Genomic DNA, 21,784 nt, shown 5'->3' with positions numbered 1-21,784 from the left:
TTATTTCTTCGTGCTGTATCATAATAACTTACCCCCTCCCCCTTTTTATAAAACTATAACGTGGTTTTTAGCGCTGGCTGCAGCGGTAATAACTCCAACGTTCATAGGAATTCTATGAGCATCGGAGCTGTTACAGCAGCTGGCACTAAAAACTGCGCTATAGTTTTGTAAAAGGGGGAGTTAGATTTAAAGATTTCTCTATTAATTACATCTTTGTTGGTAAAAATATATAAATGCAAACAGAAACAGGCACTTACTTGGGTCTGATTTTGAAAATGTGTCTCTGTCCAAAAGGTTTCTGATAAAGTGAAAAACATAAATTGTCTGTTGGATCAAAAAGCATAACTGTTTATCACTAAAATTTTCTAGAGTAAGTTTGAGGATAATTAAAAAGGCATTTATACAAGCAGAAATGTGAAATGTACTTTTATCTGATCATTTTCTTTCCTTGAATCTTGCTTGTCTGTCTATGTCTTTATGTCTGTTAGAGTTAGTTTTGCCCCTTTTTTTTTTTTGGGGGGGGGGGTTATTTATTGCTGTAAACTTGCTGTTTTAATTTTGTAAAACCGCTTTGAACTTGGATAAGGCGGGATATCAAATTTTAATAAACCTTGAAAATGAAATACATTTCTTAAAAATAAAATCATACCTCCACCTCTTTTATAATCTCTACTTACCCATTCACATTTATAATTATAGGGACAACATTCATGAGCCAACAAAATATCAGAATCCAACAACATTCATGAGCCAACAAAATATCAGAATCCAACAGCCATGATTCAGTTCCATAAAACATGTCATAAATATCAGAATTCAAGAGATCATACAATATAATCATTTTATTATCTATTTAGTTTTCTATACTGTTCTCCCAGGGAAGCGCAGAACAGTCTGCATGAATTTCTTCAGGTACTCAAACAATTTTCCCTGTCTGTCCCAATGGGCTCAAAATCTGTCTAATGTACTAGGGGCAAGGGGGGGATTAAGCGACTTGCCCAGGGTCACAAGGAGCAGCATGGATTTGAACTCATAACCTTTGGGTGTTGAGGCTGTAGTTTTAACCACTGTGCCACACTCTCCCCCTACACTGATCTAGCATTTATCAACCCAATTCCCCCTTTAAATAAATACAGTGGTACCTCGGTTTACGAGTGCACCGGTTTGCAAGTGTTTTGCAATACGAGCAAAACATTTGCAAAATCGGTGCCTCGGAAACCAAGCATGGCTCGATTTACGAGCACCCCCCACAATCCGGCCCCCCCCCCCCTACGATCCGGCACCCCCCCTGCCTCGAACCAGCACCCCCCCGCCACGATCCGACCCCCCCCCCCCCGACACAATTGGGCACCCCCCGCCGCTTCTTACCCTCATCTGGGCACTCTTGAAAATCGGCCTTCTCCTCTGCTGGGCCTTGAGTATGTTCAGATGCACAAAATGAAGCGCTAGTTTTTAACACTCCGAAATCTGACAGGTCTGGAGAAGCACTAAATAGCAGTTTTGTTTTGATTTTAAATGGCCATAGATGTTGTGCATGTGTTACACACACAAAGTATCTATCTCCATTCAAAAATAAAAAGTTGTGCCAGGACCTCCCTCCCACAATGGACCCCAAACTTATAAAAAAAAAAAAAATCAGGAGGGAAGCCCACTCCCTCCTGCCTAAGCTACCTGGACCCCACACCCCAACCCATCTTTAAATGAAAGATCGGCAGGAAGGATACCCACTCCCTCTTGCCGCTCGTACTCCTCATGACCCCCCCCCCCCACACACACACTCCCTCCCCATACACACACAACCCTGTACTTTTTTGATGAAAAGCTGACAGGAAAGATGCCTACTCCCTCCTGCCGGCAGACCCACCTCTTCAAAATGGCAGGCCTTCTCTTTCCCGGTGCATTCTGGGATGCACTGGGAGGGACCTAAGACTCTAATTGGCCAGCGTCAGAAAATTTAGCGCTCTGGGCTGCGGTAGAAACCTCTACGTGGTTTAATTAAAAGAGGGGGGGGGTTGATAAAGTACCTTATTTACCACATTTATATGTCGCTTATGCCAAAATGGCTTACAATAAAACATACATAACACTATGCAACAAAATTTGTTGTTGTTCCTAGATAAAATTTTTTGTTGTGTTCTTTCTTAATTGCCTATACCAGTGGTTCCCAACCCTGTCCTGGAGGACCACCAGGCCAATTGAGTTTTCAGGATAGCCCTAATGAATATGCATGGAGCAGATTTGCATATCTGTCACTTCCATTATAAGCAAATCTCTCTCATGCATATTCATTAGGGCTAGCCTGAAAACCTGATTGGCCTGGTGGTCCTGCAGGACAGGGTTGGGAACCACTGGACTATACCACAAAAGTATAGAAAATGGCTATCATTCCTCTCAAACTTTGCTTTTCTGACGAGAACGTCAATATTTTGCAAAATATTCCAGATTGATTCCAAGCTGAGTAAACTTAGCAGGTCTTTTACTAAAGTTACAAACATTTGGCAGATGTTTGTACTTATCAAATGGCAAACATTTGATATGTATGCAGCCAATTTATTGACAAGTGGGAAAAAGTACACCATAGAAGCAGCATGCTCTTATTGGGCGACCTGAGAGTATTGGAGGAGGCTGGTTTTTCGACTCCTCAGCAGACATTTCTTTATTTAGCCTTCCTTTTGGTGAAAAAACTTCTCTTGCAATATTGGGTGTCTGATCAGGTGGCTTCCTTTACTCATTGGCTACATCGGATTGCCCAGGTAGCCCACTTTGAAATTCACCGCTCTCCCCGGGGGGGAAGGATTGACCAGCACTGCTATGTGGGGCTCTGGAAGGCGGCTTTGTCACTGTGTTCCGGGAATTCGGAGGCACAGCTGGATACTTGCTCCTGATTCCACAGCTCTTTCTCTTTCTCCTCGCTTAGGGGCCTGTGGGGTAGTCCGCTGTGAGGGGTGTGGATCTGCGTGTGTGTGGGTGTGTGTACGTGGAGTGTCTGTTGTGATTTGTACGGAGTGTCTGGAGTTTGTGCGCTTGTGGTATGACTGGAGGGGTTGCTCATGTTCTTTCTCTGAAAATATAAAATTTGCGGATTGCGACTGGATGGCACAGAGCTTGTTCGCTCCCATTTTCATTTCTGTGATTGCCAGTTCGTTTTCCTGTTCGAGTTTGTATTCTCTCTTTTCGGACCTTGTATCCTTGTACTGCTGGATTTCTGTATCATCTGTGTTGTATTTGCTAATAAAAATTATTAAAAAAAAAAAAAAAAGAAGCAGCCATTTTTTTGTATTACAGAGACTTCCAGACTGAAGCGTAAAGGAATTGCTTCTGTTCCACCTCACTGCTGGACCACCAAGGACCTAAGGTAGGCCTGCAGGGGGACCAGGAGGGGAGGTAGTGGAGGGGGTGGGTTGGTTAGCTGGTTGCACAAGCAAAGTCGTCGTGAGGGAGGGATTGACGGCAGATGCGGTTCCCTGCACCAGTGGACCACCAGGGCAGTACTGGAGGCCCACGGTTGGTGCGGGATGGGGGCTGGCTCAAATATAAACCGAGACCCCCATTTTGGGGCCATTTTTTTGCCCCAAAATCTCAGTTTATATTCAAGTATACATGGTATCTCTTGCAATGGGGAAATGGAGGTAGGCATCAGTGAGGTCCAGAGAACTCCCTTGGCTACACTGAAGCAATGACTGCACAAAGTGTTTCCATCCAGAAGTACTGGGCTCACAGATAAGTATCCACCCCCTTGAAGTCCAGGTTAGGGTGAAAGGAACCACACTTTGTTGGGCCATCAAACAGATGGAGTAGCTGTCTAAGCTGCATTCTTGTCAGCAGAACAGGTTTCACCACTCCTATAATCACAAAGATGCTGAAGGGTAACAACATCTTAGGGCTTGAGAGCTGAACTGGAAGGAAAAGTCAAGAAGGCATCCTGAACTGGAAGCGCAAACTCCATGGAATACTCCCTCTCGACCATCTCTAGCACCCACTAGGGCAGGGGTGTCAAAGTCCCTCCTCGAGGGCCACAATCCAGCCGGGTTTTCACAATTTCCCCAATGAATATGCATGATATCTATTTGCAAGCACTGCTTTCATTGCATGCTAATAGATCTCATGCATATTCACTGGGGAAATCCTAAAAACCCGACTGGATTGCGGCCCTCGAGGAGGGACTTTGATACCCCTGCACTAGGGGCTAGGGAGCCAAGCTCCAAGCTCCACCAGGTACAGTCCTGAGTGCGACCTGAGACGGAGCAGCCATTAGGCTCAATCATGCTGTGCAAAAGCAGTCTCCCACCAAGTGGATAAGGGTTATGGTTAGTATTATGTCCTAAGCTCTGGAGCCAAAACTGCTGGGGCCCTACATGGACTCCAAGAGGCCCCGCCAGAATCCTCCCTGAAGAGGGACCCAGGAATGAAAAAAAATCCGTCACATGACCAGAGATTTCTTCTCCTTGCCCGAGTGAATTGAGAGAAAGAGGATTCTAGCTGCCAATGTGCCTGGGCAGGAGCACTGTGAGAGGAATGTATCAATTTGAGCTAAAAAGGGAAAAGAGACAGCACATGTAAAATGCTCACCATGAGGAAAGACAGACAGATTGAAAGAGTCCACATTTACACACTACAAAAATAATCTATTATTCCTACTCAGCTGCTGGCTCTTGTAAACCACATAGCGTGTTGCCTGTCAACATATCCTACTACATGGTAGATGGGCACAGACTTGCCTGACTGCCTCAGCCGACCTCAGCCCAGCGCTCCAGCCATCTCCGACTCTCTCTGGATGCACCTAGTGAAAAATTCCCTACTTAGTTCTTTACAATAAGCATTAGCCCCTGACAAAGGGCATAAAGCTACTCAGGCCAACTGAATTTAATTTTTTTTTCCACATATGGGATGCTGAAACAAGCACTTGTGGAAAGACTGAGAGCTGCAGGGGGAGCTGAACGGGCAAGAGGGTGGGGGCCTCGGACAAGGCCCAGCAGGACCAACTGGGAACTGTGGAACCAAGCTCCAAGCTGAACCAGATACAATCCTGAGAATATGATCCAGGAGCGGCCATGGCCAGTACTGTAGGGAGCTAGGCCAGGAACAGCATGACCTACCAACTGCTGAGGAGAGAGAAAAATACTGGATTTTTCCAAGGAGCACTTCAGTTTATGCTGGCGATGTCGCTGGCATAATTCAGTTTTCTCTACTTCCACTTGCTGGCAGGAAAGGAAACCCCCCATTTGTACAGAACGGTGGAGCCGATGCTAAGAAATGGTTCATATTCTCAGTGTGACTCTTCAGAGAATCTGTACTGGGACTGCTGTTTTTCAACATTTATAAATGATCTGAAAACAGCAGCCGTCAGGTTTACGAGATATCTACAATGAATATGTATGTATGAGTTAAATTTGCTCAAGACCAGCAATAAAATGGATTGACATATCCACAACAAGGAATGCTCAATTAAAGGGCCTCTGCACAAAAAAAAACCAAGACATTCTGGTTGCCAGGAGTCAGCTTAGACTTGACAGCAGTTAATCAACATTTGCTTATATTGGGTTTCCAAAGTTTACAAATTTATCTCACAATGAATATGTATGGATATCCTAAAGACCCAACTGGTTGTGGGGGTCCACAACAGAAGCCAGGGAAGCCCTGTATTTAATGCTGCAAAATTAACAAGTAACTGCTTATACCTGCTCTTTTCATTGTGATAAGATTCCTTTTGAAATATGACCTGAATGGCATTAACTACTTTTTAAAAAAATTTAAATTATACAATCACTGGAATGTGTTATAGCATAAAACTTCCCATTCACTCCTCCAGCAGACTGGCTTTTTAACAAATAAATCTAAAATAATAGAGAGTGCAATAATTTGTTATAAATAAATAATTTTGCTTCTCAATTTCCATAAAAACAAAACTGTTTAGCATATGATCAACAATGGAAACTCATAATCATAATTAACACTCGTTTAATATTTTCCAGATGATAACTTTTAGATAACAGGTTCCAAATAATCATTAGTTTTGGGCACACAGTTAAATTCAGACTGATTAGTGTCTTTATTGCAATTTAACTAAAAATAACATATCTCCACTAATTTCCAAACAGACTACAATTTGAAATATCAGTAATTACTTAAATTAGTAAAAAAAAAGCAAACTGCAGATCTACCCTGATTACTAAAATTACTGTTTTTCAGAGCATACATTTGAACTTGTTCCCACGTTTTTTTAAAATTTATTTTATACCACCTACAAGCCTGAAAGACATTGAAGTGGTGTAAAGGCAGTAATTTTCTATCCCAGAAGGGCTCAGAGTCTATGGGGTCCTTTTACTAAGGTGCGCTAGCGTTTTTAGCGCACGCTAGCCGAAAAATTACCGCCTGCTTAAAAGGAGGCGGTAGCAGCTAGTGCGCGTGGCATTTTAGCGCGTGCAAAGTGCGCACTAAAACCGCTAGCACACCTTTGTAAAAGGAGCCCTAAGATGCGTTAGCCGTTTTAGCGCGCGCTAAATGCTAACGTGTCCATTATATTCTATGGACGCATTAGCGTGCGCTAAAACAGCTAGCGGGCCTTAGTAAAAGAGGGGGTATGTTTGTACCTGAGGCAATGGAGCCTTAAGTAACTTGCCTAAGATCACAAGGAACATAAGTGGGAATTGAACTGGGCTCCCCTGGTTCTTAGCCTACTGCTCTATTAGGTTACTCCTCCATCATGATGTTTTTAGAACAAAATAGCAGTTTAAATGTGGATGTGCCTACCAGGAGCTTGTTACCCCCATTAATTATATGTATTACTGTATTCCGCATGGGTAAGTGGTAGGGTTTCTGTTTCTTGGGATCCAATTAACTCATCTGGCAAAGTCCAAAAATGTAAGGGGATGGATCCCTGGAGAAAGGCAAAGGGAAGAGCTTTGCCACTGCTTTCCCCAGAAATGAGTTTCTCACTCAGAGGGCACAACCTATGGATCCAGCAGCAAGACAAGTCCAGACTCTGATCCACAGCAATTCATTGATCCCACTCAGCAGAGATAACAAGAAAGAAACACTCCTAGAGAATCAAGAACCATATTTGTCCATAGCACTACTAGAGACCTCAGGAGCAATACTGGCCAAGCCAGCCTGTGCTGGATGATGAATGGAGGAAGCTAATCTGTTCATGAAGATCTGGCTGCTCAAAGGTGCACAGTTAGGTCAGCATAAACTGGATAAACCCTGAGTCACTCTTGATGAGATCTAAAAAGTAATCCTAGGTTTAGGTTACTCACTCATAGGTCAGATTTGCTTATTTCTTCAGAAAGTAGATAAAGAAAACTTCAGATATAAGAAACACAACTGCTTAGCTTGGGGAATTGTTTGGAAAAAGGTAGAACTCATGTGCAAGGGATTGATGAAGAAGTACGTAAAAACTTAAGAAGTAAAGAAGGAAGTATGAAGAGTCAGCGAGTTTTAGACAACATAATTTGCTGTTGTAAATACTTTCCCTACTAGGGATGGCTCCACTTAGCAAATTTTGAAAAATTCCCAGTCTAGTTCACTCACCCTGTTGATAGACATTTTTATTCACCTCCTTAAAGAACAAAACTAACACAGGTCAAATGGAACATCCAGCAATTTCTGATGACAATTCAAAATCAACAGCTGTTTTATCTACCTCAGAGGAACAGAGTGCAATTTCACCCACACTGATTGTGAAGTTAGCTCTGGATGTGGATAGGGACCACCTTCTGAAACTGTATTTCAGATATTGTCAGGAAGGCTTTTTGTGAAAACATAGGGTTTATCCTGATGCCCCTAAAACAATACAGAAGCAGAAGACAGTGGGGCAGATTCTCACAACTAAAATCTGCCTTTAACGTGCTCACTAAACTGGTTCCAGCCAGTTTAGCATTCATGTATTTTAGCGGCAGATTAGTAAAACGGCTTACCATGGTCTTTTACGAGTTTTCTAGCAGTCTCCACTACTGCCATGCAAATGTAGCACGAGGTCATTAATATTAAAATAAGCACTCTTACATAAGAACATAAGAATTGCCGCTACTGGGTCAGAGGAGTGGTCCATCATGCCCAGCAATCCGCTCACGCGGCGGCTCTCTGGTCAAAGACCAGTGCCCTAACTGAGACTGAGACTAGCCCTACCAGCGTACATCCTTGTTCAGCAGGAACTTGTCTAACTTTGTTTTGAATCCCTGGAGGGTGTTTTCTCCTGACAGACTCCGGAAGAGTGTTCCAGTTTTCCATCACTCTCTGGGTGAAGAAGAACTTCCTTATGTTTGTATGGAATCTATCCCCTTTCAACTTTACAGAGTGCCCTCTCATTCTGCCTACCTTGGAGAGGGTGAACAACCAGTCCCTTATCTACTAAGTCTATCCCCTTCAGTACCTTGAATGTTTCGATCATGTCCCCACTCACTCTCCTCTATTCGAGGGAGAAGAGGCCCAGTTTCTCTAATCTTTCGCTGTACGGCAGCTCCTCCAACCCCTTAACCATCTTAGTCGCTCTTCTCTGGACCCTTTCGAGTAGTACTGTGTCCTTCTTCATGTACGGCGACCAGTGCTGTACGCAGTACTCCAGGTGAGGGCGCATCATGGCCCGATTCTCTATAATCGCCGAGTGATTCCCTAATCTCGTTGTGCCAGATTTGTGGGCAAGATTTGCCGATAGGCCTGAGCTGTTGTTGCCTTACTTTCTGATCAGTGCCTGAGCGCTGATTGGCTTAGGCCGGGGGTGTCAAACTCAATCACATAAGGGATTGGAATCTAAAACACAGGCTAAGTCGCGGGCCAAATTTTTTATTAAGATACTTGACACATGTGGAAAGTAAGGTCTGACAGCTCAGAACTGTCAGAAAATTTTGCTGCTGTCATGCAACCCCCAACACCACACCATCCCCCCCCCCCAGCAGCAGGAGAGATGTCTGCTCTCACCGCCAAGCAACACCCTCCCCCCTGGACACTGCCCCAGCAGTGGGAGAGATTTCCACTCCCTCCTGCCGCCAAGCAATGTCCCCCGACATCCTCTAAGCAACGTGAGAGATGCCCACTCCATTCCACCACCAAGCAACAACTCCCCTCCCCCCGAGCAATGGAAGAGATGCCCACTCTTTTCTGCTGCCAGGGGGGTGTCGTGGTGGGCAATGTCTAGTAGCGGGAGGGAGTAGGCATCTCTCCCGTTGCCTTGGGGGGTGGGGTTTGCTTGACTTCAGTGGCGGGACAGAGTGGGCATCCCTCCTGCCAATCTTCGATTTGGGTTCTTTTTTTGTGCATTTATTCTGCATATGTGCCAATCACTATTACTAGCAATGGGCACATGCAAATTTAGTGAACCTTTGCTACTCTCCGCCAACCTCATTTGCATGCACGTTTTTTGGAGAATCGCTACAATAATGGCTGCAACAGCGTTCCACTGGTTTTTACTGCAAAGCTTTGATAATCTAGGCCAAAATTCTCTTAGCAAGTGCTACAGACCTACTGCTGGCAGCTTCCATTTTTCTAAAGTTAGCACATATAATATCCACAAGGTAACACTCACTCAGATACAGAGATTCTCAACCTAGTCCTCAGGACGCACCTATCCAGTTGAGTTTTTAGCATATCCCCAATGATTACACATAAGCTGGATTTGTGTGCATTGCCTTCAATATATGCAAATCTAGCTCATGCATATTCATTGGAGATGTTCTGAAAACCCAATTGGCTAGGTGTGTCCCAAGGACGGGGTCGAAAACCCCTGCTCTAATATATAATGTATTTTTGAACCAAGCCAGGTTCAAGGTGATTCAAAAAGGGAGGAATCCCTCTGTACCCTCCTCCCAACTGGTAGTTCAAGCAGTACCATCTTATATTTGCATCTTGTTCCTGCATACATTTTACTTTGTCTATGATGAGTTTATTTCTTTTGAGGCTGAGGCTTAGCTTATTTATACACTGAGGACTGGATAAGATGGTAAAGATGGGAATATTGGACACAACGAAAATCCATCAAATCCAGTATCCTATTTCTGACAGTGGTCAACATTGGTCACAACTACCTGGCAAGATCCCAAAAGAGTAACACAAACAAAAGTTGTCAATCTGCTGATCAGGAGAGTGGATGTTGGGTAGGGGAGAAGGATATGACTTTTTAGTGAATTCAAGGGCGAGCTTGCGGACCTTGTCATGGAAGTAATCAGCCATAGGAGGAGGGGGTCGGAAGTGGGGGCACTTTGAGGAGAGAGTTAAGCGTGTCAAAGAGATGACAGGGATTGGAAGAAAGGGAGTTGGTTAGTTGGATGTAGTAGTCTTGCTTGACTCGTGTATGCGCAGAATTAAAGAAGGTCGACATAAATTTAAAGTGAAGAAAGTCAGCACATGTGTGAGATTTGAGCCAAAGGCGCTTGGCACAGCGAGTACAGGAACGTAAGTAATGGATACTGGGAGTGAGCCAAAGTTGAGGTTTGATACGCCTGACAGAGCGAGGAACAGAGAGCAAGAGTGTCCACAGCAGAAGAGAGAATAGAGTTGTACAACGAGACAGCCTCATGAACAGACTTGGATAATACAGTGGAGGCAAGGAAACAATGGTTGAGAGTGTGGAAGGATTGAGGACTTGAAGATTTTGAATTCTGTTGATGGTGACTGAGCATGGCAGAGGGGGAGGGAGAGTAATGGTGAAGGTTATCAGATGGTGATCAGAAATGGGGAGCAGTGATGTAGAGAAGTTAGAGAGAGAGCAGTTAGAGAAAAGACAAGATCAAGGCAGTGGCCATCCCAATGAGAAGGGCTTGTAGAGCAAAGCTGGAGGTCAAATGAGGAAGTTAAGGCAAGAAACTTAGAAGCATACTTGTCAGTGGGATCATCAGGGTGTGTGTTGCACATGCAAAATATCCGTCGCATAAAAAAAAAAAAAAAAGCCCCGCACCCCCGCGGATGACGGCCTTTCCTGATGACCCCCAACGAACATGGCACTGGGAATACCCCCCATGCTAGCAAAAATCAGCAAGAGGGATGCCCATTCCCTCCTGCCATGTTGCCCACCTCCCCTCCTCACGAGAAAATAATGGCAGGAGGGATACCCACTCTCTCCTGCCATGCCGACCACCCCCTCTACAAAAGCGAAATGGCAGGAAGGATGCCCACTCCCTCCTGCCATTGAAGGCCCATCCCCATGGCCAGGCAACCCCATCATTCCCTCCCCTCTAAGAAAAGGCAAGAGAGATGCCCACTCCCTCCTGCCACCGGAGGTCCGCCGAACCCCACCCCCTACCTTTCAAGGAAGTTGGGAGCAGGAGGGATGCTGCATTACTCCTCTACTGAGGCCCGCCTGTCCAAAATGGTGGGCCTTCCCAATGTATCAGGTGATGCACAGGGAGGGGCCTTTGGTTTGACTGATTGGCTTGACTCCTCCCCCTTGCATTTCAGGAAACAGAGGGAGCAGCCTAAGGCCCTGATTGGCTCAGATACCTATCAGGCCTTAGACACCTCCCCCTTCTATCCCCACAGGACCAAGCCAAAGCCTTATAAAATGGCATTAAGAAGTATGACTGGGTACTTTGGAGCCAAGTTCTGAGCTCAAACATGTATGGTTCAGAGACTATGACCTGGGAGCAACTGTTACACTTGACCACACTTTGCAGCCATGGCATGCAGAGCAAGAAGCTAGACCAGAGACAGGAGCACTGTCAACATGACTTATTACCTGCTAAAAGCAGAGAAAACACAGGATTGCTTCAGGGAGCATATGCTGGTGATATCACCAGCAGAATTCCATTTTCTCTACCTGGCAAGAAGGGATAACACATTGGTTCAGTAAATTGTGGAGCTGACACTAAAAATGTGGATTTTCATGCACATCTTGTAGTCCTGTTCCATAAAGATGTGCACTACAGGATTTGTGTGTACAACTGATTAGGGGGCTTGGCTAAGGGATAAGACTGGACAGGTCGAAGGCGTTCACTAAATATGCACATACTATTATAGAATTTAGGGGTTCTGCGCCTAATTTAGGAGCAGTGTTTTACAACATGGTTCAGTTGGTGTACATCTTTGTACATCTAGAGTTGGGCACAGATCCTGGTGCTACACGCTAATCTATAAACAGTACTCAGCTCAGATCGCTATTTCTAAAATAGTGCTCACCATGCATTTTTTCAGCACCTAAATTTGGATGCCATTTACTGATATGTGGAGCTGTACCACAGCTGAATGAAAAACTGCAACTGGGCAAGCTCCAAATAATCAGTGGCCACCAAATTTATTTGGTTGCATTGTTTTTATAACTGAATGCAACTATCCTGAGTTACTCATCTAGCTTGCCAAAATCATGTTGAAAGACTGTGCCCATCAAATCTGCGAGTCAGTAGGTGGCTGATGCTCCAAGTGTCACCAGTGGCCTTTCCAACCAGGCCAAGACTTGACCAAGAACATCATAGGTGGTTTATATAGTTTGTGTCTCAGGTGGCTCCACTACTCCCCTAGCCTGGTGTGGCTTTCATGCCTTTATAATCTATCTTCTGAGGATTAATGGTACATGTTTGTTTGATCTTATTTGTTTTATTGAATTATGTATGTAAAGCTACGTAAACCATGTAGGTTTAAATGGTATAGAAATTTTAAAAATAAATAAATAGGATGTGGCTAGTCTACTAAAAACGCTGGCCCCTCTTACATCCCAATGACTTGTTTTGTGCGTTTTTCTTTTGGATGTGTTGGGGGTTATTAATGGTTAAAAAAGACACACTGAGGACAAGCACATCTGAGAAATAACCAATTTTGAAACAAAAAAGACGTTTTTCTGTTTAAAAAATAGCAATGTTCACTACTGGACTTTTGTGTGAATTCTGCAAAACATCTGAACTTGGATTTGGACTTCGTATCAAAAATGCCCCTCAAGTCTTTTCAGATGAGTCTATTTTCCTTTTGCATGTAGATTTGTTCTTTGTCCAACTGGAAGTGTATCGCTGTTCTAGAATATTTGCAGTGCTGACTTTGCAGAGGTAGGGTACAGTTTGAGTGTCACTTATCAGTGTCTGGTTGTGCAGGGAGTTAGTTGGTGTTGCTCTTACCAGAGTTTCAACAAAATATTCTTGCAATTCTGCTTCTGCTCTGTACCTGTTGCTGAGAGTTTTATCGGTTGATTTGGGAATATCCCATATGAATAAATAATTATCCTTTACATATAGTGATTTACATAAAATAAACCCTTTGTAAATTAGTAGAAAAACTGGAGGTAGAGCTGGGAGCCGAGTTTGAGTTCCCCTAAACAAAAGGTCAATGATAGATTTGGGGGAAGTTACAAGGTACTGATTAATAGGGATTCTGGTCCCCCCCCCCTCCAGCTTAGCACTACCTCTGGCTGAATTAAACTATTAATTATAAGAGTTTTATTGGGTGATGAAACTTGCTGGGAGGGATTATGCATAGAGAACTTCTTGTAGTGTCTTATATAGCCAATTTAAAGGCATGTGGGAGAGAGAGCTGTGATGTGCAGAAATGTCACTTTGGCTTGCCCTGTTCTTGCCCCCACTGTCACCCCAAATATTTCTGTCTAGAGACACTGCTGAATGAAGCAAGCATATTACTAACATAACAGCTTAAGTACAGTATCTTGACACTGAGCATTATTCGGTGCCCACTCTTACAAGAATTCTGAAGCAGAGGAAGCCTACCCATAACTTGGGTGTGCATCACAAGCTACTAGTTCTGTAATTCATCTTGAAAGCATTGTAACCAGCATTCTGCAGCAGGGTGACATGAATATGCCTCTAAGAGAGCGAAATGGCAGCTCCTTCCCTAAAGGAAGTCAATCTCAAGTTCTTCTACTGCTGAGCTGTGCCACTGCCCATATTACACACTCCTCTCTGTCTTTAAATGCTGTAAGTCAGGTTGGAAGTTGTTATAAATTTTGCAGGTCCCACAAGACTCCGGATACAGGAGTTGCATGTGCAAAGAGGAAATTGCATTCAGGAAACTCCTTGTCCAATGACAAGGAATTTCCTCATCATCGTTACAAAACACTCATTCCAGAAACTGTGTGGGCATTCCTTCGAAGCGAAAGAGGGAATCAGCGGGGGTGATAGAGAAGAAGGGAATGCCTCGTAATGAGAGGGATCCTCCATCTCAAACTAGAGATAACGTATGGAAAACGTACTCTGTCAAATAAACTGGCTCCCCTCGATTCTATTTCACAATTTAGGGAAAATATCTGAAGTTTTTTGGGTTGTTTTTTTTTTTTTTTTTTAAATCCAAAGAATTATTCTCAGGCTGAGATAGTTCACTGCGTGCGCGCCGTCATGGCTAAAAGAAAATCTATCCTACTTTGAAAGGCTCTTTCCAGCTCTTAGACGAACCTTTTTTTTTTTTTTGCATAGCAAAATTTCACAACGGGTTCCTTACGACCGCGCACCATCAAAGATGTGATTTTTCCCCTAACTTCCAGTTGTACCTACTTATGGAGGGGGGGGGGGGATTATGTTTTAAAAGCAATATAATCAGAAATAAGTAAAAATGACTGAAAAGTTATAAAGAGAAGCATGCGCCACTTCCGCGAGCCAGAGTCTGGAAGTCAAAGCAAGCACTCACCTGCAAGAGACAGTTATCTCCACTCGGGTGGCCGGGATGCTGTTGCTGAGGGGGTTAAAGTCCCCCAGGGACGCCATTTTCGGGTAGCCACCCTCCGCCTCCAGTCTCGACTTGTCCAGCAAGTACATGAGGGGGGGGGGGGTCGGAACTAGCGCGCCCCGCGAAGACGACCTCCACGCGGATTACTGTCAGGGGAGGCGGGAAACCACCAGAGGAAAAGGAGCGGGGAAGGGGACAAAAATCCGAGAGGCAAACGCGAAAGGGACAGGCGGGAAGACACTCGTGAGGAAAGTGGTAACGGTGGAAGCCTCGGCTCTGGCTAGAGCGCGAGGCGTTCGGCAACCGGGCGATGGGAGGGCGCGCTGTCACGCACGCGCTTGGCGGGGGGAGCGGCTAAGCTCGTGACACAATGATTCAAGTCCGAGATGTCGCCAGCCCTCACAACAAACTAACTGCACGTGACCGGGAACAGCGGAAGCGCTGAGCTGCAAAAAGTCCCATGCTTTCCCCCAGTCGGGGGGGGGGGAGACTTATGGCAGCCTACCCCCTTGAAACAGCGGGCTACCAAAAGAAGGGCTTGCCCGACATCGCTACGCCCCCGAGGAAGTGCCTCGGCTGGCGTTTTGAGGGGGGCTAAGCTCCAGGGACATGGTTAGGCTGGGGGGGGGAGGGGTTCCTGGATACAGGGAGCGGGTTGGGTGGGTCTTCTAAGGGCGGAAGGGCAATCTAGGGGATACGCTGCTAAAAACGTAAAAATCCACACAACAGGGAATTTCAAGTAATTTAAGGACTCGCATTCGTCAGGATCGTTAGTTCACCCTTCCCTACTCGGAGCATTTTAAAATAAATAACGGGATAAGCTACAGGGGCAATGGCCCTGCCACTTTTTATTTTTATTTTTTTAAATCCCGTCCGCACGACCCTTTCTATGCGGAGAGATGTCAGTAAGGCATAGTGCATATTTCTAGGTTACAGTCTATTTAAACTAGTAGTAGTGAGCTAATGAAACATACACAAAGTAAAACTTGCCAATATCCAGTTTCCCAAAACTGAACTGGTTCCCAGATTGTGCAATATTTTCCATAAGGAATACTTTCGCAAGCTTTAAGTTACGCAATTCATAACACGCCAAGCCATTTATATACTGCAATTACCTCTCGGTTCTATGCGGTGCAAACACATGCAAAGGGAATTATAAACTTATTTATAAAATTTATCAAATAGGTGAGTTTTCAACATCCTTCAAACTGTTCCTCATTCCGTACAGTATTTCGTTTTGCCGATCGAGCACAAGTCGGGTGCATTTTAAACTCCGAAAATCTCAGTATATCCCACCGCTGTGAACGACTGTTAAGCCAAACCCTTCGCTGCTGTTGCAGTCTTATATTGCCCACCAGGTGGCGCTGCAAAACAGAATCTCCAAAAGCTAAGAGACTTACTCGGAGATTTGATCTCATGGCAGCTCATTATTGCAGGTTATGTATTACGTTCTTGTCACTAGTGGATTGACAATTTAAAATTTGTACGATACCTGGGGCAATGGAGGGTTGGATGATATGCCTATGGTCACAAAGAGCTGCAGTGGGAATGAGCCCAGTTCCTTAGATTCTGAGCAGTGGTGTGCCTAGCATATGTGACACCCCTCTATTTGAAAACAACCAACAACAACGTGATTTTTAGTAAAAAACCACAACTGGCACAAGAGTGTACCTATCAAAAAAGACAGCATCTTTCACAATGCAGTGGGCACTAGAACATCAATACACTCATTGCAAAACTAAAGAAAACAGATTAGTACAGATCAATCCTGCAGTCAATGCTAACAGAAAATCATATCTTTCATATACATAGAACACAGAAACACCCTCACCCAGTATAGAATAAATAATCACAAACTAAAAATATAGACAAATGTTAACCACCAAGAAGCCAGAAACTGTGAAGCATGCCCCCTAATATTGTGCAAAATATAAAGATATCAAGATGTAAATTTGGAAAAAAAAAAGAGAAATAACAATCATCACTTTACAAATTAACAAATAACAATAAAACAAAAATGGAAAATTAGATAATACAATTTTACAGTTTTCAATTAGCTTTCAGAGGCCAAAACCTCTTTCCTCAGGTCAGTAAAATATGAGGGGCTGGAAACGTTGCCCCATACTTTCATCAAAATTATGACGGTAGTGGCTGCTCATCTCCACAGAGCAGGTTGGCAAGTACACCCATACTTGGACAATTGGCTTATCAGAGCACCATCTCAGACAGAAGGAGAAAAGAAAGTAGCAGCAGTTGTGGAGACGGAGAGTTTGGGCTGGATTATAAACTTTCAAAAGAGCCACGTAGTTCCGGCACAATCCCTGGAATATCGGGGGGTCTTATTCAACACGGCAGAAGGCTGAGTCTTTTTTCCAGAAACACACAAACAGCAGTTTCATGGTTAAATTATATACCTGTTGGCCAAGCCAGCACCTACTACATAGCATGACCTTCAGGTCCTTGGGTCGATGGCAACCACGATAGAGGTGGTGCCCTGGGTGAAGGCACACATGTGCCTCCTCCAAGATGCGCTACTGTCTCACTGGTTGCCTCAGAGAGACTCCCTGCAAGTTCCACTCCCTTGGATAGCAGCAGTTAGAAACAGCATGAGCTGGTGGCTCTGCCCATAATCTCTAGCGAAGGGAATCCTGCTCTGGATCAATTCCTGTGTCTTCCTAATGACTAATGCCAGCTTGTTGGGATGGGGGGCTCAAGGACAATGGACTCCGTCTCGTTGGAATTGGTCAATCAGTAGACTGGAACTTTGAGCTGTTTGGCACTGCAACAACTGCAGTCCTTGCTGAAGGACAAAGCAGTCAGAGTCTTCTGCAAAACTGACACTGCAGTGGCCTATGTCAATAGGCACTAAGAGCGCTCTGCTCTGGCAGGAGGCAAAAGCATTGTTCTGTTGGGCTGTCAGGTAAGATTTGCCTCTTTGCTGATGATACCAATATCTGCAATAGAATGGTGTGAATAACATGAAGAAAGACCAGGAGCTCGGACAATTCAACCCGAGATTTGTAGATCAGCAACCTGGTCCTCATTTCATGCCTTCACCAAATTCTACAGGGTGGATACTCTCCTACAGGAAAAGTCAATGTGACATTTACTTGATTTTAGGACAAATTCCCAGATTTCATGAGTTACCAATCAGCCTCAGACAAGTTCTCATAGATAAAATTGAGCAAAACACATTAAAAAAACAAAGCAAAAAAGATCAGTCATATTTTTTAAATGTTGAAATCATGCAATCATGGAAGGCTTGCATGTATTCCATAACAAACAAAAAAATCCCTTCATTCCTTCCCTGTTTTTAATCCATCTTATTGATCATTGCTTCTTTTTACCTTGGAAGGCTCAAATTCTTAAGCTCTCCATGAATGTGCAACATAAGCAGCTCAGAGGGTAAAATTCACCTTTTATTTATTTTGAAGAAGCAGAAATCAATTTTCCAGTGCTAGGTTAGCCCAGTGGCTCAGATATTTTCACCAGGCCTAGCTGAACACCAAAAAAGTAGTCAGTGAAATAGAAAAATCAAAATTTAGACCATTTAGTTCAATACCAGAAGTGATAGTTCTGTACGATAGTTTGCTGGCACAGAGTTCCATGGGATTGAATCACAAACTTAGAAGGGATAATTTTACATTTAAATCCATTGAATGTGATATGGTGCTCCTATTTTTTTTTTTGTTAAACAACTAGGAGTTTAGCAAGATGACTGCTGCAATTAGAAGTATAAATTATGGCATTCAATAGTATATATATATATTGCAATCCAGCTATGCTAACAAAATGGTTTTGCATAAATGATAGTGTGATCATGCCTGTATCAGTCATGCTAATTATATTGCATTCATGCTTAATTGATACTGCAATTATGGTTTGTGTGTGCTTGTATCATATTCCTAATAGCAATTATCCTCACAAAAATAATGTTCTCAATACTATATAAAGAGTACTATGCATCTTTGATGCTAAATTGCCCTTAGGCTTAGAGGGATGTTATTTTGACATTTACTGGTATAATTTAACATTTTTTATCATGCATCATCTGGCTGTAATTTGAGTAGTTTGTCAATTTGAACAGTTCTTGCTATCCATAACAGCATAAAAAATACCATATTGAGTCAGAAGGAAGGTCTATCAAGCCCAGCATATCAGTGGCCAGCTAGGTTTATTTATTTATTGAGGTTTATTAACCGCCTTTATGAAGAGATTCACCCAAGGTGGTGTACAGCAGGTGTAATTTAACATGAAACTTACAATTTTGTTAACAGCATAACAGTAGTAAAAAGACCAAATGTAAATATAAATACAGTCAAACCTTGGTTTGCGAGCATAATTCGCTCCAGAAGCATGCTTGTAATTCAAAGCACTCGTAAATCAAAGCAAATTTCCCCATAGGAAATAACGGAAACTCAGATGATTCGTTCCACAACCCAAAAATTTTAATACAAAATGCTATAAATACCTTGCTCATTTAGAACAGTCATTACACACCCACAGTGTTAGAGAGAGAAGAACCATCGGCTCAGTTGTGATGTGTGTATACTGTATGTACTTGTATTGCAAGACATTGCTTGTTTATCAAGTTAAAATTTAATCAAATGTTTTGCTTGTCTTGCAAAACACTTGCAAACCAAGTTCCTTGCAATCCAAGGTTTTACTGTACAATGAATGAGATAGAGTTAAAATCAGTAAACTGAAACCTAATACTAGGACTGCCATGAAACAGTTTCAAAAATATACAGGGTGCCCACAAAAACACGCCTTGATTTTAAACGATTACAAAATCCAAACTTATTGGAATATGTTTATAAATAAGATGACAGCAAATACAAGTCCCAAAAAGCACGGTTAGCAAAATCTTATACAATTGCTTGCACTTTCACCCTTATAAGCTGCAATTGATGCAGAAGTTACAACCTACAGACGATGCAAAGCGACAATATGACCGGGTGTTCCTCAAGTGGCCCCCGAGTTCACAAGACATTACTGTTTGTGACTTTTTTCCTTTGGGGGTACGTGAAAGACAGAGTGTACGTACCTCCACTACCCACAACTATGGATGATCTGCAGGAATGCATCACTGAAGCTATAAATGCGATCACGCCGGATATGCTTCGGAGAGTCTGGTCCGACCTTGATTAATGCATCGATGTTTGCCGAATAACAAGTGGGGCGCACATCGAGTGTAAGTAATCAACAGATACCATATAAAACTTTATGAGTTGATGAAACTAGCCTCAAAGATGAAAGAATATTCCAATAAATTTTGGTTTTGTAACCATCTAAAATCAAGGAGTGTTTTTGTGGGCACCCTGTACTTATTAACAGCACTGAAATTCAAATAAGAGATATAATACATACTAAAAGGGAGACATACCAGTAATATTTATGAAGCATCTAATTAGCACAAATCAGAACATTCAAATAACATATATATGACAATAATGCTTTTCTATAATATAACTTATTCTATAACAGGGATAAATTTCAAAAAGTTTAAATACCTGGTGGTTTTCACAATAGTTAATATGATTTTACCTGTCGAATAGTAATTTTAAGCAATTCAGCATACTTTTATTCTAACTTTTTCCATCCATCTAATCTAACCAATTTCTGTTTTTATCCCACAGTTTTTACTTGTCATGTTTCATTTTTTAATGAACCGTAAACCGAGTCGAGCATCTTAGGGAGTAGATTCGGTATATAAAATGAAGATTAGATTAGATGGGGACTAGATGGATGATACAGAGTATTTTGAGATAAACAGGATCAAGACAAGTTGTTTATACAGCTAAACAAGGTATAAGGAACTGATTTAATTAGTTTGTGTGGTAAATTGGTCCTGGTGCGGAATGAGTGTATAGTCAATCACCCTATGTATTGAAGGCTTGGATGAAGAGTCAGGTTTTCACCTGCTTCCTGAAGTAGAGGGAATCTGAATTTAAATGTAACCCATCTGGGAGTAAATTCCAGAGCATGGGGGCCATTCCTGAGAAGGCTCGCTGGCAGGTATAACATCGTACAATTTCATGTGATGCTCCTTGAGAGGACCTCAGAGTAGAAAAGGACACGGGGACAAATTTGTCCCCATCCCCGCGGGATTTAACTCCATCCCCGTCTCTTCCCTGCAAGTTCTGACCCTATCTTTGCCCCATCCCTGCAATATCTGTCCCTGTCTTTGCCCCATCCCTGCAAGCTCTGTCCTCTTCTGCACAAGCCTCAAACACTTTAAAATGCCCAGAAAGTCTAAGGGCCAGATTCACTAACCTCCTTTTGCGTGTCTGATCCGTGGCCAAGTCTTTCTGGCAGAGCGATTCATGACGCGTCATCATGCAAATTGGGGCGATCGGAGGCACGCCCCACACCAACACGGATCACTGCAGAGCAATCCCGACGCATGTGCAAACCATCTTCTTTGCCTGTAGATGGCCTGCGCATGCTCTCCGCGCAAGGACGAGCTGGAAAAAACAGACATGCCTGCAGAACGTCCGTGCACTGCCTCAAACCCAGCACAGCAGACCAGTGCCTCTCCCCTGTCTCTAGTCATTCCGGCATTCAAAAACCCTCAAGTTACTCGCGAACCCATGGTTTTAACCCGTGGGTTTAAAGCGGGGCTGCACTGCGGTGTGTTCTGGAACATACCGTAGTACAGCCCCGCTTTAAACTCGGTTAAAACCAAGGGCTCGCACAAAGGTTAACACTGTCTTCTACTGCAGGAGTCCCAGGTATCGTTACAAGTGGTGTTGCACTTACTTCACTGCTGAGATCTCGTGCCTCGTTAAAGAAAAGAAAAAGGCATTTATTTCCTACAAACGTACGGAGGAAGTGGAAGCCAAACTAAAATATAAATCCAGGGCTGCAGCGATCAAAACGGCAGTCAGGGAGGCCAAACTTCGTGTGGAAGAAACTTTAGCGAAGAACCTCAAGAAGGGAGACAAATCCTTCTTCAGGTACATTAGCGACAGGAAAAGAAACACAGACGGGATAGTACGCCTAAAAAAACAAGATGGAAAGTACGTGGAATCAGATTCCGAAAAAGCCGAACTTCTGAATGAGTACTTCTGCTCGGTCTTCACCAGCGAGGCACCGGGGCACGGTCCACACTTACAGACGAAGTAAGGAGCGAAAGACCCGTTTTGGAATTTCGAGTTCACACTCGGAGACGTCTACTGCGAACTTACAACACTCA

General features: G+C 43.5%; 1 protein-coding gene across 9 annotated transcripts in view; it reads right to left on the bottom strand.

Moving 5' to 3' along the window:
- CPNE8 (copine 8) overlaps window positions 1–15,911 on the bottom strand; it is a 108,889-nt gene extending 92,978 nt beyond the window's left edge. For 2 of the 9 annotated variants that reach the window (XR_004540647.1, XR_004540648.1), the window contains exons 1-2: window positions 14,548–15,647; window positions 258–298 (exon numbers count right to left, since the gene is read on the bottom strand). Coding sequence is in view for 5 of the 9 variants with exons in the window: in XM_033958658.1 (XP_033814549.1) it covers window positions 258–298; window positions 14,548–14,675 (169 nt within the window). In the remaining 4 variants the exon portion in view is untranslated. Of the gene's footprint in view, window positions 1–257; window positions 299–14,547; window positions 15,653–15,701 lie in introns of those variants that run through there. The other 7 variants (XR_004540649.1, XM_033958655.1, XM_033958657.1 and 4 more) reach the window with 7 other exon arrangements.
- Window positions 15,912–21,784: the final 5,873 nt, after the last annotated feature.

This window comes from Geotrypetes seraphini, chromosome 9 (genome assembly GCF_902459505.1).
Source record: "Geotrypetes seraphini chromosome 9, aGeoSer1.1, whole genome shotgun sequence".
NCBI classification, from domain to species: Eukaryota; Metazoa; Chordata; class Amphibia; order Gymnophiona; family Dermophiidae; genus Geotrypetes; species Geotrypetes seraphini.
This window is presented reverse-complemented; position numbering and strand designations above follow the sequence as displayed.